Below are 18711 nucleotides of genomic sequence, written 5' to 3'. Positions count from 1 at the left end.
TGTTGTTAGCGACTTTTTACTCTGCTATGATAGGAAGATCTACCTATTAACAATGCAAACACCCTGGGACGTTCTGCACACCTGTATTACCAAACACCTGTTAAACGTATCAACAGATACTGCGGTTAACACTTTTTCGCAAACTCATCCGAATCCACGTGATTTGAGGAACCGGACTTCTGAAAAGTTAATGATTTTTGTGATGGGATTGTTTGGATAGGTGTCGAGACTAAATTGGTTCAGATTCTCTGGACAAAACACGCTTCTCCCAGTGCCAACTTTAATTTGCAAAGAAAAAAAGAAACAATGAATAGACCACCCGAATATCGTGTATACCACCCTCCCTTACCAATCCACCCTACTAGCCATCAAAACATGGGCAGCTTTACGATGATATCTCAAATATATAAATTTTAAAATAGTTTACCCTTTATCAGACAAATACACTTTAGAGCAATTAAATAAGAATTGTAAACGAAGATCTTAATTGAATTATATGATACATTTTTAATTCGGTTTTAAAAGTTTTAAACACATATTTTAGCTGGTAATAGTAATCAAGTTGACCAGGGACAGTTTGTGATCTATTAGAACTTGACCACACGACTGTCCTGTTATGGTCATTCCAATGTTCTCAAGCCAAATACTAGTACTGTATTACCGCAGTTATAATGAGATGGGCATCTTCGTGTTCAAAAGTTTGGTTAGTTTCTGACATGCGATTATGAGGATGGAAAAACTCATAATGTATAAAGTAACAAAAATTATAAAAGTTCATCAAATATAGAAATTCTTCCAAAGAAATATCAAGAAGATAATGATATATTGCAAATCTTTATAATTAAATATGGTGATTTTAAAGCCTGCTTTCTGATAAACTGTTCAGGATGGGATTCAGTGATGAAGTAAATAAGACCTGTAAAGCCCCGAGGGAAGATGCAGCACGTGTTTCCAGCTAAGATAACACGTACACCCTACCTACAGATGCTGCAATGTCTGTTTTGATAGAATTATCTCCGGCACGCCCACCTTTCAAAGAAACTAAACCTTAATCAGGATTGGTTGATTCCTAACCACGAGGATCTGGAAATCCGGGGCACGAAGTTCTGGTCCTGGATAAATAAGGTTAACAAATAAACACCAGCATGGTAATGGGATCGTAAAAATAATTAATGGTCCAGACACAATGTCAATACTGTCGATTTAAAACATGTATTATCCGTAGAGGTTTCAGTGACAATTTGTCAAATACAACAGACCTATAATGCTGCTGAACGCAGGAGGTTGATCAAGAGATGTTACACCATCATAGGCAGTTACCCTTCAGTTTGGATAAATGCGGGGCTGAACCATTTTAAAAGTGATCAACTATAACATTGAATGGTGATTGTCTTTAATTAAATTATCTTAACCCTGGTTTCTTACTAACAACAAAGTGCATTGTTGACGCTGTAGCATATATTTTGTTTATATTATTTGGTTTTGTTAGCTTTTTAATTATTCAATCATTAAGCTATTCATAACAACGCTTCAAAATTACTTGTTGTATTTCCCCTAGCATTTCTGCTGATCTTAACCTAGGCATAACGAAAAGCGAACTGTTGTCATCCCGAGTCACCATTTTGTTATTTCAAGAAATCTTGAATGTGTTTTTTTTTAATGTTGGCTTGCAGACAAGCTAATATGTACTTTGAGGAAGGTCGATATATTTGTTTCCCGTAATTAATAATGGTCCTACTTTCGTTCTTTAACCACATTTTACAAATCGTTGAAATGTAAACGGCAAAACTAATGCGGATAAGCATCGCTTAACTTTATAGAATAATGTTTTCAATGTTATATATATATTGATACAACAGGTTATACAGTCGGACGTGGTAACCTAGCACACAGTACGGTCCTCATTGTTTCAGTGAATGCGAAAAGTACACTTTTATTTTATCTCATTTTAGAGAAGGCATTTTCTATTGTTTCTTTGTTGCAGATACCCAACAGTTAATGCAGAACACGTACAACTGCAAGCAGGGTTACATAAGAATATAACACTTGTTTGATATAGCTACACGTAATATAAGACCATGGAAAAAGCGTGCTCACTGCTCAGATATACCAGCTAATAAGTTTTTACGAAATTCAATTTCACTCGACAAATAACGATGTGAATAGCTGTTATAGAGATATATGCTGTCAATCAAACCCTGAACAGAACATTGAAACTCTATCTAGGATAATTATAGATGTATGAAGTGATAAGACAAATTCATAACCAAGAACGTTTGGAAGCAATAGAAGAATAACCGCCATCATTGCTGGCATTCATTGCTGTGATCCCGCTGGTTTGAAATGGTATCGTATAACTGTGCTCAAAAGCTAACTTGAGGAGAACATCCCGCCGAGAGCCTTTGAAACCCTGACTCTCGTGATTGAGAGAGTCTCGCTAGACGTTATGTAACACCCCAGGTGTCCGGTTAAAAGCTCGGGGTTGTATTCCAGTCAATAGATGAAATAAAGCAATTTGTAAAAGTGTTAAATTTCTTGCCTCTAGGCCAAAATCTCGTATTTTCGTAAGTCAGTAAGTTATTGGAAGGTAAGTAGAACAGCAGGCACGTCTTAACCACCCGTAGTTTGACAGACGATGTGTTTGTATATCATACGGAATACCCACACATAGGACAGGATATAGACACAATTGTAGCATGGTTTATCCGAAGTTATTTAAGTCCAAATTTAATATACATTGACCATAAATTTTGATACACACTGTTTAATTTCTTTTTATCTATTCAGGAATAAAAACAAAACGTACGCACAGTATTGTCAGCTGCACGTGGAATGGCTATTTGTTTGTTCTGAAAGAATTAAATATTTAATATAATTCAAATCAAATCTACAAGTTAATCGATTTCCACTTCACCTACCTCACTGCCATTTATAACCTTCTATTGTTTATATTCCTTGCAGTATTACAAGAATCGTAATATTTATACTTGTGTCTTATAGTGTATATTACGTTTATGTGCTTAAGGGATTTCATTCAAATTCGATGTAATATAGTTGTGTCAGAAAAAAGTAAGAAACAACAGAACAAAAGAAGGAAAGAACAATGAAAACCAACATGATTCGAGCTCAAAATTAATAAAACTAGGGGGAAATGTGAACGAAGGAAAACATACATGGATGCCATCGAAACAAAATATAAGGATGATAAATCAAGGTGTTCCGGAAGGAAAAGCGTCTTCTGCTTCTTCGATTACACTCGCCATGTAAATCATGGTAAAACTCAACCACTTCTACGTCGTTAAAATGAGAAAGTTAGATATGTTCTATATATTCCAGATCATAGTTACCCTTTTTATATAATGATAAAGCTACATTCACGGTTGCAGTCACTACAAAATTGCAAAACTCATATCAATATTTTGTTTTCGAGAGATTATTGAATCTATAAATGATATATTACCCGTTTCCTATATAAATGTAGCATCAGAGACTAGTCTATGCCTTAATAACATGCACTTTTGAAGGTGAACAGAATGAATAAATTAAAGATTTATAGATTATCACACTGTATTTTCAGGGTTTGTCGTGAGAACAATTTTCTCATCGCAAACAAGTGGATAAAATCGAGAGGCGACCGCAGGTAGACTCGAGATTTTTATCTACGTGCGAGCGATGAGAATTTTGTTCGATTGACAAACACTGAAAATACTGTATGATAAACTATTTATCATCAATAAACTACTACCTTATATATTTCTCCATTTAAAAAACTCAACTAAACGCCATGTTTTCCAAATGACTTCTAAGCCCAATGGTAACGATCGCCTGTGACAAACGTTAACAAATAGAAGTTTTGTGGAGGTATACAATGAAACTTAAAATTACATAGAAAAAATATTTTTAAAACAATCCTATCGTCATCGGCTTTTCCATATGCACATTTACACCTGAAATGGTGGTGTTTTTCTCACAATATTTCTAGTAACTCTGTATCTATCTGTTTATGACGGACTATTTTCTTACGCGGATCACTTTTGATGTTCTTCTTTGAGAAAATACGTTCCCATGTGCTGGGGAATGGGACAATCCGTTCTCAAGTTATTCTTAAGTTGTTCTCAAGTCGTTCTCAACTTCTTCTCATACTGACAACCAATGATAATGAATTTATCATGCTACCGGTAGGTGGTATAAAGTAGCAAATATATATGATAAATCAAAGGATCCTAAGATATTGCACATATTGGAGAGTTAATGTTCAGCTTTTATGTCTATTATTCACTGGTCTCTTTCTGTTTGTTCGTCCATTCCTGTTAAAGTGCAATAAACGCTTCCTTTCCGGGGCACATTGTTTCATTTATGATTTAAAGGGAGTCCATATACTCTTCACAACTAAGCAGATTTCGTATTGATGAATGTTACCGCAATAAGCCGTGGTAAGCTGATTGGGAGGCCATACATTCTTTCCATGTGTTGTATCTTCTGTTCCTGACATCCGCTCAGTTCCTGTTGTGTCATCTGAATTGGATGTTCCCTCTGTTCCTGTTGTGTCATCTGTTCCGAATGTCCTCTCAGTTCCTGTTGTGTCATCTGTTCCGAATGTCCCCTCAGTTCCTGTTGTGTCATCTGTTCCGGATGTCCCTTCAGTTGCTGTTGTGTCATCTGTTCCGAATGTCCCCTCAGTTCCTGTTGTGTCATCTGTTCCGAATGTCCTCTCAGTTCCTGTTGTGTCATCTGTTCCGGATGTCCCCTCAGTTGCTGTTGTGTCATCTGTTCCTGATGTCCCATTAGTTCATGTCTTGTCCTCTGTTCCTGTTGTGTCACCTCTGTACCTGTCGTGACCTCTGTTACTGATGTTCCATCCGTTCCTGTTGCTCTTCTTGTGCATTGATGATACAGAGCCCGTTTGTTCTGCTTTATATTGTACCGACTGTAAGTTCCAGTTTTGTCATTGTGAGTTATGCTATGATACATGTATACGTTTTCTTTATTACAAATTGGCTTCCTAATTTATCATGTCTCCCAAGATATAGTTTTAATCCTGTCTCAGCTTATTTACGCTGAATATATTGGTGGAGGTTCACGTAATATAACCGTATTGGTATTTACATTATAACAATCAAGGTTTAAACATCTATTAAGTATTTCTTCGATGAAATATCGACAGTCAGTTTACATATGACACTGCATAAATATGTTTTCAGAAGTAAGTAATGTATTTAGAAGCCTTAGTTTCGTGATACATCAAGATGCAGTTCAGATCTGTGCTGTCTATAATTTACATAATAATATCCAAAATAAACACGACAAAACCTGCCTATTCCTCGATTCCGAACATTCGACATCAGACAAAACATGAAAAAACCGGTTTTGGACTAAAAGAGGTTTAAATATCTGAATAATCCAAATAGAACTCATTCTGTGAACACCCACACATATTAAAAGTTTAAAATAGGAACAGTAGAATCTCGTTAGTATATTACCCGAAATGACGAATGTTCCTACTAGGTCAAAAATGTATTGTAGTTCGCTTTGGCATTGTCACATTTTTGTACTCTGTATTGTCATTGTCGGGTGGTCTTGTCACCCGGGTTTCACGGCAGATTGATGTTCCATAAAAAGTAAATGTATATGTAGAATATGTCATTAGGATTCCCTTCATGTTAATTTCGATTGAAGACGATCGAGTAAGGTATTCTGTTTATCACATGATCTATCTTCATCCTAAAATTTTGTTCAGTATTTAAGCAGATAAATAAAGAAAACATTTCTTTTGTTCACATTATCTATATGACGTACTCACATTGCTACTTTTGAGGACACAGTTGAAATTGCTACACATATTTTATTTCAATAAAGGACGATGTTATTACATTGAATTATAATTAGATCATATGACCAAGATATCTTTATTGAATAAACATACAAACACTCGTGCAGAATTTTTTATTGATAATCATAAATAATGGTACATAATTACGTAATACATTCAGTATAGGTATGGTTTGTCCTGTTTGATATTACACTGATGATCCGACACACAGTCTATGTTATACACAAGTGTTCACGGCGACACACAGTCTATGTTATACACAAGTATTCACAGCGACACACAGTCTATGTTATACACAAGTGTTCACGGCGACACACAGTCTATGTTATACACAAGTGTTCACGACGACACACAGTCTATGTTATACACAAGTGTTCAGGGCGCCACACAGTCTATGTTATACACAAGTGTTCACGGCGACACACCTTCTATGTTATACACAAGTGTTCACGGCGACACACATTCTATATTATACACAAGTGTTCACGGCGACACACATTCTATGCTATACACAAGTGTTCATGGCGACGCACAGTCTATGTTATACACAAAACGATTAACATGTTTTAGAAATTACATTTCATATTTGGCACTTAATTTGGATGTAGATCTCCTGATTGCATATTAACGTGATCATTTATACTCGTAGATTAACAGACATACAGCATCTATTTGATTTTACAATACATATAGTTTTACTCATAACTACGAGTTTTGAATTAAACAATTATGCTATTCATTTCTGGACATGGACTTTTCCGTACCAATTCTACAGTAATCTTTAGAAAAGTGTAACCACGGCAACATAGAAATAAATGAAAAGAACTTTGTTCAACAGATGATCCCTAACGAGTGTAACATTGGAACCACAAAGCTGGATGAGCGAACACAGTAGAAATGGCCTTTAAATCCAAACATTATAATGACTTTTTCTAGTAATCACACTTATTAGAAATACTCTCCAAATCAGCACGTGTTCAGCGACAAAAATTGCAAAGATTTCTTCGAAATCAAAGAGAACAACGATAACAGCAACTATCTTATACATGTTTCCATGTGCTATAACCCTCTTTAGAGGAAAACATTAGTAACAAAACCCATCAGAATAAAAATATAAAACATTAAACAAAATAAGTATGTGTGTGAAGGGTATATAGCACTTATGCGTTTGTAACTAGTGCATCAAATGAATTGCACGTAGACCTTTAATACAAACCACTTTGTAGATGTAAATTAACAATGTAAAACGACAAAGTAAACAGACAAAATGTTTAACCGATTGCGTAAAAATGCGTAATGAAACAGAAAACAAGAAGATCCCAAACGATTAAAATAGGCGAATTATGAACATGTTTCACATGCAGTAAGTAAATGCCGTTATCATTTAAAGTCTAAATTAATGATAAAACGTGACTGTAAGAGGAAAGCATATACTCCTGATATCAGGATTGTTCATTTTGATATATATATATTACTTTGACAATCCTAGAGGGTAAAATATCTTTAAACGCTCATTAAAAATCTTAAATTGTAAGTATTCCGTTTCCCATACATTGAACATATAGATCACTAACCTATGACCTCATTAACACGGCGAGACAACAGGGCGCGCTATTTTAGTGCTGTCTAAAACTGCACTCAACGGTTTAATTCTGAAACCAGAACATTGTCTCTTTTCTCTGCGTTCTGTTTAAATTTAAATTTAAATTTCTCCTGACTTAAACATGTCAATTATAAGTTTTTCAATCGGGATATGGCCAATAGTTTTCTTAAAAAACATTTCCTCAATTGTCTTTCCGGAAATGGCGTTGAGAGACGGAAGTAGTAAAAGTAACTTTCCGAACCGGAAAGGCTGTGACGGATATGCGGTTTCGATATACTTGTTCAGTGTGAGTTGAGCCTGATCCTGCAGCGTAGCAACAGCGTGGAAATCCCGAAGAGTCTTGATGTCATTTGGAGACCTGTGTATTCCTACAATTACAGAAATATATGAAAGATTAAGTAAAATTATATTTAAAAAATGAACACTACTTATTATGTTGATATATTTTGTGCGTAACCAATACCTGTTCATTGAGTATCATATTAAAATCAGCAGACTCACCTGTCTTAAAGAGAACTATGGCTTTGAGACACGTATATTCCGTGGGATCGACATTGAGAAATTTGAATTTGGTCATCGTTTCCTGAAGTGATCTGATTTCCGTTACAATAGAGGAAATCTGTTCTGACCCCCCTGCGGCCTCTGGATGTCTCCCTAAAAAGAAAACATCAAGCTATAGTACAACGTAACATTACTTTTTTTATAAATATTACATTTAACTATTGATATATTGGTAGGCTTTATATCATCTACTTTGCAAATGACTGTGATTTATCTATTTACTCGCTTACAACTGAAAATTTAGTAAAAAAAAAAAAAAAAAAAAAAAAAAGAATTACGTCGGCTGGTTATTGTTATATGCCAGGCAAATTTAAAGACAGAATTTTGTTTTCTCCTCGAATTGTAAAAAGAGTTTAACATATCTATTTGATTTTATGCAAGGTTGCCTTAGCGAACATATAGGCAGATGTAAAGCAAGTAGTGGGGAGTTTACTGTTACGGAATAGTTATGTCTGTAGTGTAATCTTACATTTGTTTGATATCGTTGTTCCCTTTGCAGTAAAATCCGCGAAATCAATATGACCGAAAAAAACAAACTCTGCATAGAGTAGCTTTACTTAAGGAAACCAATATAGAGAAATTCTCACCAGCTGCACCCAGAAGAGCCTCTGCCGGAAGTTGAAACTGGCAGATATTGAGGACGAGCAGTTCTTTCCAGCTCTCCTCCAGCAGTATTGTCTGGTCACGTTGTGGCAGGCCGATGAAGGCAGGTACATTCTTCGTCCATTTTATACTCATGAACAACAGACGAGCGGCCACTTCACATATCGTTTCCGGGTTGTTAAGATAACCTGGCAACAGTTCTTGTGGATACTGTCATAGAGAACCAATAGAATATATAATTATTATATCTATTTTATTTTGGCGTGTTAAATTGTAAAGCTTAGATGAAAGTTGATAACATTCTAATTACGGCGACTTCCTACTGTTAAGTAGTATTGACCAAGAAACACTTTATACACTTGCATATCTATCATGTCAAAATACAACGGATAGACGTTCGTGTTTTGCATTCGCTTTGAATACCAGAAACCCATACGGAATTTCACATGCGAAAACAGTTCAAACATATTTATCAATGTAGAAAATGATTTATATTCATTCAATACAGTAATGAATTGACATTGAAACTTACCCTAGGCGTTGGTTGGATGATCATCCCTGGATGTGACAGTATTGGATGTTCATGAGCGCTGACCGGGATAGATATACTGTCACACACCGGCTTAAGATAGTAACCGCCAGGAAAGTACGGGGGCGGGAGGGGAGTGCTCGCCATCATGGAACTTAACTCAGACGATTCCCTCAGATACATTGCCACCTGGCGACGAAGTGTTGAACTACGAGGGCCCCTTTCGTGTTGAACGGCTGTTGAAAGATAGTTTTACAATGTAAATGCGGCGCAGGTATTTTATTTTTCCAAATATTCAAAAGTTATTCATTGTTATCATCAAAAAAGATGTTTTGTTCGATCAATTTATTGAAAGATTTACTGGGAGTATTCTGTGCTGTATTTATCAGGCGTAAAACATCTTTATCTGTTCTAACTTCGTTTGTTGTACATCACTTGTATTCAAATTAACATGTTATGATTAACATATATATATATTCTTTACTATCATATCAATATAGATATACACATGAACATCAAATACAAAAACGTTCTAATTTGTAAATGTATAAGATAACACAACTTAACATATTACCAATGCTACTATTGGTATAGAATAAAACTCTTTAAAAATAAAAAAAATATCAATTATGATTAAATACTATAACTTTAAACAGAAATGTAAATATATAGCAATAAAATAAAATGTCCAATGGTTGATTAGCATTTTTGTAACCTTACCGTCTTTGTTCATGCCGACTTTGACGCACTTGTTGAGACGGCAGGCTCTACACTGGTTCCTGTGTGTCTTGTCTACCGGACAATTGTTTTGAGATCTAGATTTACACACATACTGCCTGTTTCGTCGTATCGATCTCTGTAATATGCAAAATAGCAATCACAATAAAATAAAATTGTCCAGAATTTAGTGAAATAATTATTAAAAAGTCGACACATATTCTTAAATATTCTATAAATTGCTTCAAAATATTGATTTTTCTATTGAATAGAAATATATATATATTACGTTATTACCCCGTTCTTTCAGATCCTTTGTTTCACGGATACCTTTCTTTAATGAATTAACCAGGAAAAGTTATTTATAGTTTAATATTTGAATGTAAGAGTTCGTTGAATATCGTCAGTTTGTGAAAATACTATTTAAATGATCGTTTCCTCATGGAGCCTAAATATAATTAAATAAAAATGACAGAAAAAAATAAACTAACCTTGAAAAACCCAGCACATCTGAAACGAGAAAACATAATAGATTTATAAATGAAGTGGTATTGATAATGCAGAATCATCTGTGATGCTAAGTCCATACAGCCCAACAATACATCTTATGTCATTAATAAAAAGGGTATTGAAATATATAGCAATGTAAGGAGCTGTACCGTGACAAGGCATGATACAACACACCAGTTCGGTTGTAGGTGTGGTATATCACCTGGAAGAACAGCACTGAGAACTATATTCTGTATACACTTAGTTGTTACTACAAAGGTAAAAGTTAAAACATAATATCCAAACCAAAATAAGTTCATTTAATGTCTTGATAGACTATGTTGTATACAGATGTGACGTACTTACCCGTCACAGGCAAATATTCCGTAGTGTTTTCCCGATGAATGATCCTGGCAGACACGGCATGGAACATCTGTGAGAATCCGGCCTTTAAAATAAATTGATTTCATACGTTACATAGGAACACAAATTACCAAAAAATACAACGTTTTACTCGTGTCCTGCCAAGGTCCGAATGACGACGAATTACAAGCAACGGCGTCAAATGTATCAAATATTTTTATAATATATAATACTTATTTAAAAAATTGTATCTGCACTGTCGCTTACACTAACGTGGTAAACATATAAACATCTTCATTTATGGAACAAAAGACATACAGAACAGGAAAAACATATTGTTCTTAAATAGTCATATCTAGGTACAATGTGTGTCACACTGGTATATTTAAAAGAACAGGTATGGCTAAAATTAATGTGAGAATACTGCATTCGTGTAAGCAAAGTATGAAACAGTGTGACCATACAATGACAAATATCTTGGTTGTATAATACAACCGACATCACATGATCCAAGCTGGATAACAGATGACCGCAGTATGCCTTTGTATTACGTTACTAATTGAAGAATAATAGGTCACTTAATCACTTTAGCAGACGACACAAATTCAATAATTTTACACATGTAGTCTTAACTAATATGACAAATGCTGCATACAAAAAACAAATGATATTTCAAAAGACCATGCGGAAGATATACCCTTTTAATGTAATCGCATTGAGACGGATAGCACATGGCAAACTATATCAAACAAAAATCTCAAATATGATCACACCTGTGATGCTTTCCTGTGATTTTCCGAAAAATGTTACATCGAAATCATATTTCTTTACTGGCAGATTTTGTGGAAAAGAAATTCTCTAAGTATGTGAAAAAAATTGAATAAAAAATAAATTGAGATATTTCACATGTACTTATATTCCTGTTTGAAAATTGGATGTTGAAAACATTATTGTATTGTGCACTGAAAGACTGTCAAAGAGTCACCGTTGTAATAAAAGTATAAAATCAAAAAAAAATCCAAAACAATCCGAATAAATGATTTAAACAGTTATTTTATGAATAGAAATACACACTCACATAACGTTCCTGATTGTTGCATGGGTGATCATACATTATTATATGAAATTCGTTATAAAAAATTCAAACTATTGCAAAGAACTATGAGTTTTTCAATGTTAAATTAAAATTTAATATATGGGTGAAAATGATTAATTATATATTCTGGACACAACTATAATTCGCGATGTGTATCATATGTAACAGTAAACAACTGGATGATTGACATTGATTCCTTCATATCTTTTATCACACGCATAATACATTTTTCATAAGTTTTGAAACTAGAATGGATTCCAAAAGGTATATTTATGAATAATTATAAAGAAAAAAAGTGTCCATTATTTAACTAGACATTGGTTTAGTTGTAAAAACGCGACAACGCTTACAATAACATCAGATTGGCATAACACCGATTAAATGTTTTATTCACATTCTTAATACATATACTGTCAATGCTTTCGTTTTAAAACCTATATATGCATTTTTGTTTTTCATATTATTTCATTACAGATATGAAACGAGTTTTAAATAATTATTACATATTAGATTTTCAACATAATTTAGTTGCGGTCATTTTTCTCGTCTTTGTTTAGGACGGAATTAAACTTAAATTGCCAAAAAGAAATGTTCAAACCTATGTCCAAATAGTTTGAACTATTTTAATCTTTAATCTCACTTGAAACCACAATAAGTCTAAAGCGAAAAGCAAGAAGTCGGCAAAAAGCCATATGTCTGTCAAAAATCACCTGTTGGAAGTTGGTGTTAAATAGACGATATGTGATTAAATATTTAAGTAATTGTGTAAGCGTGTGTAGCACATGTAAAACGTCTGCTTAAGTTGAACTTTGTGTTTAAAAATGTATAACTGTCTGACCTAAGACGACAACGACAGCAATCACTTAAATATATTTCGGTTTTGGCTAGCCAGGAAATCAGGTAATTACTAACAATATGTATGACCAGAGCACAAGTATTTAAGTGGTCAAATGCTTGATTCCTGCTTAACAACTTTTGACAAAATGTCCCACTAACCTCAAATGAACTGGTCAATTCTTTTGTTCAGCTGGCATTCGACGTCTGATCTATTGTTTATATTTTCTTATAATGCATAAAAGGTTACTTATTATCCGTTAATGTTGTTTTTATAACTCAATAGTAACGAGTCCATTTAACAGCTAAATATACCAATTCACTTAAGTATGTTTATAAAGCCAAGAGTTAAACTTTCTTTACAGTCATACGCTAAATATAGAAAGTTGACAAACCCTTGACATCTTAAATTAATTTACAGATATTTATTTGGTCATTTGACATCTTTCTCACACAATCAGAGGGTTTCATTGCCTCTGTGGCAGTATAAGCACCAATGAACTCGTGGGAACAAACAGCGGCGAAGAGCTCAAGGCCATATGAGGTCGACTGGTGGCTTTATCAAAGGTGACATGTGTGTTTTGTTGTTTCAATTTGTCATGAACTAGAAATATTCAAAGTCTGCAAATATGATTGTTTTTACAGCTTATTAGGTATATTGTATTGGGGAAGGAGTTGAGTCCTATTCATATGCCATGTCCACCGATATTTTGATTGCGTTAATAAAAATTATTTTTGCGGATTAACTTACATATGCACATCGACACTTGGCAACCTGGCCGAATATACAGTTAGTTTCTCGGTGTAACATGAGGTTAACTTTAATTAATAGTAATTGTACTTGTCATAATTTGATATATATTTCTCAGAATTACTTCGGCATACTCTAGCTCACGAGCAAATTTGTTTTTGTTTACTGAAATTCGTTATAAGCAGGAAACTAACAATAATAAAATACAGCATTAGTAAGCTTATCTGAAGACTGGTTATCATAGCATGGGGCGCAAGAATATGAAAAAGAAAACTATTGTAGTCGTTTTACGCGATATAATCTATCTACTATCTAATGGTTATGCACACATAATAAAAAGTGTGATTCTTGCAATGTTTACTGTATTACGAAGCAGTGACAATTTAACTAAATACGCTCATATTTATGGCAAAAAAAGAACAGACTTCTACCATTTCTCTTTGAATGTTGATAGTCTTGTTAGATTAACAATATATTTTGATATTCTTAATTTTATAATTGACTCGGAATGTTTCTTTTGTGCTAAAAGTATAACGATTATATACTTATGTAACTTTGCCATGAATATATATCAAAAGTTATTTCTAGAAAAAAAGACACAAATTTAAACTCCTAAACATTTTCATACTAACAAATATTTTGACGCTGTTTTCCTTCCATAGGTAAAACCGTTTGATGATAACTCTTAAATTTGACTTTACGCGACAGCGGTATTCTTCTTAGATACTCTTAAATCAACAATTTATAGCAAGATTCCACTCGAATTATTTTGATTAAGGATAAAATAACTCCTAGATTTGCAATGACTATGGGCTCATGCGTCAGGATAAGTAGGATTTATCATCAAAATGTGCATGTGGTAAGTTTGTATTTCAAAATTTATTAAGACGCCAAATAAGTTTCTCCACAGTTCACGGTGTGTTATTAAAGAATGGCTACAGTTTACGAGTCGTGTGTCATGGCGAAGGGTGACTTAGTATCGCTGATAATACCCGTAGTCGCTTTTATATTGACAGCACATCACATTGCCCACCCATTCGGTGGCAAAACTTAACATTTATCAACTTTTAAACAAACAATGTCAATACCATATTACGGCATTCAGTGTGTTATAACCAAGGAGGGATTCAATATCATCGACAAAAACCACTTCAGCCCACCTTTAACATTGTCTGATACTCTTAATACTGTATTTAACACACCCTTAAGCTGTTATTTAGCTAGCTGATGTAAAACAAATAACAAGGAAACGGGGAGACAGATTTTAGAATGAATGTAGTGATTGGTATAACTTAGTTATATATTTGGTCAAAATAACATAATTCTTAAACGACAACTGTTAGTATAGATCGCATCAAAGCTAACAGACGGAAAATTCCTAATGAGAAGCAAGAATATTACCTATCCAACAAATAAAATCTCTAATAATCAACAATTCTTGATTAACATTTCGGGAAATTGGTGTTATATATTTAATATATATTCAAATTTAAAACGTAGCGTTTGTATAAAACAAATAAAAACAATATAACAAGCATAGTTATTGCTAAAAAGGTTTATACATATGTATCAAATATCTACTCAAGTTCGGAAATGATATGTAGTTTATTACTAATAGTTTGTTTGACACATCGCACCAACTTTGAACTATGATATAATTAATTTGGTGGCTTGTAAAACTGTCAAGTGATGGAGATTATGCTCTTTTAAATATATCTGATTCGGATTGTTATATAGAAAATATAAATGTCAATTTTGTTTTAGTCAAAAGCATGACATTAAATTAACACACGTTGTTATACGGAGGTATATGCATTGAAAATTGATTGGATCATATGATAAAGGATTATTCCACAAGACCATTAACTGCAGCAGTAGAAATCTTATCAAAATAAAAGTTAAAATTATTTATCAATATGAGAGGTATTTTGGAAATTAAAATTGATAGAGAGCACTAACGACTAAAGATTTTTAAATAAATGTGTCAATTTGACTTGAAAAAGTGTATGCTAAATATATTAATAAAATAACACAGCATTCCGTTATCCGTAAAATTTGCCCTATTCTCAGAGAAAAAAGAACATTCAAACACCACTAATATAATTAACAGTCTAACATTTTTATTTCACGTTCAATGTAAACATTTTGACCGAAAGAATGTTTAAGTTGACGGATATGCGTGGATTGTAAATCAAGACAAATAATAGAGAAAAATATAGACAATACATGTAATCAAATTGAGTAAAATAAACAGAGATGAAATTAAATTCAATTTGACGAAGATTTGGAAACAGTTATGATATACCAAGTTAAAGATATCATTATTACTATCGTACTAAACTTATAACGGAAAACAATCAATCATCAAATGTATGAAAATAGCAATTAACAAACAGTCGTGTCTAAATTTCAGAATATCAAAATCAAATTATTCTGTAACTAATTAGCTTATGTGTTTATCAAATCAAAGATTAAAAAACCCATCAAATATCACTGATTGAAAATCGAAACACATATTGGTCAGATAGATTTTTACAATTAATTGTTAATTTGCCATTTTAAAATAGATATAAACTAATGAAATAATGAAAAATCAAAGCATATCAAAGAATTGTTACGCAACACATTAATGTCAAAGGGAAGTGTTTGATCTCCAACAACAGAAAATGGCACTCACTTGATACGGGGGGTGTTTTGTTGTTCATGGTCATTTGGTGGTCAGTCACACAACAACTTGAAGTTCACCTCACTATGTCTCGTGATGAGTTGTAGCCCAGGTAAATTACAGGTAAGTATGATATCAAGGTAATGTCGTAATAGACTCATCAACAATGAACACCTGTGTATAGTATACCTGGTGCTATCCTTTACCCCCATACACCTGGGACACCTTTCCTTACTTAACACGGCGCATTCGAGTGACACGAGGTATACACAGCTGATGAATATAGACGGTGGCCAATCGCGCCGCAATCCATTCAAACAACTACAATACCCGATTAATTTAAATAAAAATTTGAATGCTATACAGAATTGTACAGGTATTGATTACTTGCCGTGTGTTGTGGACTTATGGTAGCTTTAAAGGATTTAAATAATGACACAATTTCACCGTTGTGTAAAGCATTCAGCAGACAAGGTATCAGTCCATCAAATAGTGTAATCAAAGTGAACTACCAAAAGGCTATCGTAAAACGACGTTCATAAACTATATCAACGCTAGGGCTATTCGCTTTATAGCAAAAATGAAGTGTCAAATCAACGATACTCGTTATTAACAGGTATACATTCATTAAACGAATGTATAGTTAAGTCTGTATAATCTTCTCATATTATGTAAAAATGTTTATTTTTTTAATCCTTTAAATCGAAATATGACTGATGTACACATATTTTCTACATGATAATGTTGTTATGTGAAATATCATATCTTGGTCGTGTTGCTGAGCTATAATCACAACTCTACTCTCACCTGTACCAACATAGTGTATCAAAGTATCATATATGATTTCATTTGAAGTGAATTCCATTCTTTTTGTTTGGAATGGAATTGAATATCTAATTTATTTCTGTTACATTGAATTCAACATATAGATACTGTCATTACATGGATATTGTAGTTTGGTAATTAAGAAAAATGTGTCAAATAAATATAATGTATTAGTGTTTATATGAGGAAAAATAGGTTTATTTAGACGGCTAAAGTAATTTGATTTAAAAAAGGTTATTTTGCGTTGGATGCATATCATTAACAAAAAGTGGTCGTGCGTAGCATTAATCAAATAACATTACTCTTTCTTGTTAAATATTAAGCACACAAATAAACAGGTAATCGCACCCAAACAAAATTCAAAGAAAGTTTCGTCATCATTTAATTCTATTGGTCAATCTAGTTTCCTGTTAGTCGGGTATTATAGTATTTTCCGCAAATGTCTTAATGTTCTTTACAGAGATATTTGTCTTGCCTGATTTTCCTCAGGCAACTTAAATATCTCTGGCGCGCGCTCATTTAGCAGCGCTCCTTGAAACAAACATCATAGCAATCGGTGAGGGGGGCATTGTTTTATAATTATTATTTATCATTTAGTTCAGTTCAGTTCAGTTCAGTTTCTTCAGATCCAGCTAAAGATGTATTGTGTTGTTGAACAGAATTTGCAAACAAATCACTATTTTTAAGATGGTTATTTTTTATATTGAGGAGATTCTGAAGATTACAAGAACAGTATGAGATGAAATGTTAATTGCTAGAATAATAAAAAGGAGGAATATTTTGACATAACCTTTTCCCATAGTAAGAAGTAAATATAATATTGAGTCAAAAAATATCATCTGTTACACTTTTGATATGGTGATAATGTAAGTTCTGTTTGTGATGTGTCCATTAAATGTACAAACTAAGCCCAGGTAAATCATTGGATCCTTTTGTTTGAAAGTAAATTCGTCCTGAAAATTGAAATGAAAATGAATAAATTGTGAAGCCTTAGTAACCGTACATTCAGTTGGAATAGAATTTTAAGCCTATCAAAATCCAACAAGACTACTTTAAATATTCGTATGATTTTAAACATTTACAATTTATTAAGACAAGAAAACATGAAAATAATACTTTCGAGTTCCAAGCAATTTTGGGAACACATATTTTAAGTAATAAACATTCAGCGATGATGGACAAACATATATGTTGTGAAGTAATATATAAAAGTAAAGATATATTAATTGTGGTCCCATTTATTTGAGCATAATTATGAAAAAAGAGTGTTTGTATATATTATCAACTGCAAAAAAAAACGTCATAGAAACATGTTTAATCCTAAGAGAAACCGATCATAATGATACTTTTATATAGTTGGGCATTACTTATATCTGTGCTATTAACTTAGTATGATATAATGGCAAGAGGTTTATGCGTATATGATCGTATCTATTTATAAGATTAACAAACAAAACATTAGTAACATTGTTGTAAAGGGACTGATGACGAGTGCCAAGTTTGATATAGAAAAATATCTTAAAGTGAGAAGCACATTTATCTTAGTTGCAGTGCAAAACAAAAATACAGAAGCACACAAGATCTGCACACCGCAATTAGTAAATAATACAGGATAATGACATCCGCGTATTACGACACAGGAATTTTATATGATAGTTTGCTACCTTCATCAGCCGTCATGTATGTATTTTATGTTTACTTTTAGACATTGCTGAGCATCGTATCAACCCGCGTGTTGAGAACATATAACATTTAAGTAGATCTGTTCCACACACAGCATACGTGTTACTGATAGAAAAATGTTGTGCAAAAATATCAGATATTTTGTCAAATCGTTCATATAAA

The 18711-nt window shown here is 33.2% G+C and overlaps 1 protein-coding gene across 1 annotated transcript; it reads right to left on the bottom strand.

Moving 5' to 3' along the window:
• Positions 1-5903: 5903 nt before the first annotated feature.
• On the bottom strand, positions 5904-16299 carry LOC110460632 (nuclear receptor subfamily 2 group E member 1-like). Its single transcript, XM_021513656.1, has 8 exons — positions 16054-16299; positions 10699-10780; positions 10335-10353; positions 9847-9982; positions 9130-9362; positions 8582-8807; positions 7935-8087; positions 5904-7801 (listed from the first exon to the last, which is right to left on the bottom strand). The coding sequence occupies exons 1-8, from the start codon at positions 16085-16087 to the stop codon at positions 7533-7535; spliced, it is 1152 nt and encodes a 383-aa protein (XP_021369331.1). The 5' UTR covers positions 16088-16299; the 3' UTR covers positions 5904-7532.
• Between the last annotated feature and the right edge of the window lie 2412 nt (positions 16300-18711).

Source organism: Mizuhopecten yessoensis, unplaced genomic scaffold, assembly GCF_002113885.1.
Source record: "Mizuhopecten yessoensis strain PY_sf001 unplaced genomic scaffold, ASM211388v2 scaffold10447, whole genome shotgun sequence".
NCBI classification, from domain to species: domain Eukaryota; kingdom Metazoa; phylum Mollusca; class Bivalvia; order Pectinida; family Pectinidae; genus Mizuhopecten; species Mizuhopecten yessoensis.
This window is presented reverse-complemented; position numbering and strand designations above follow the sequence as displayed.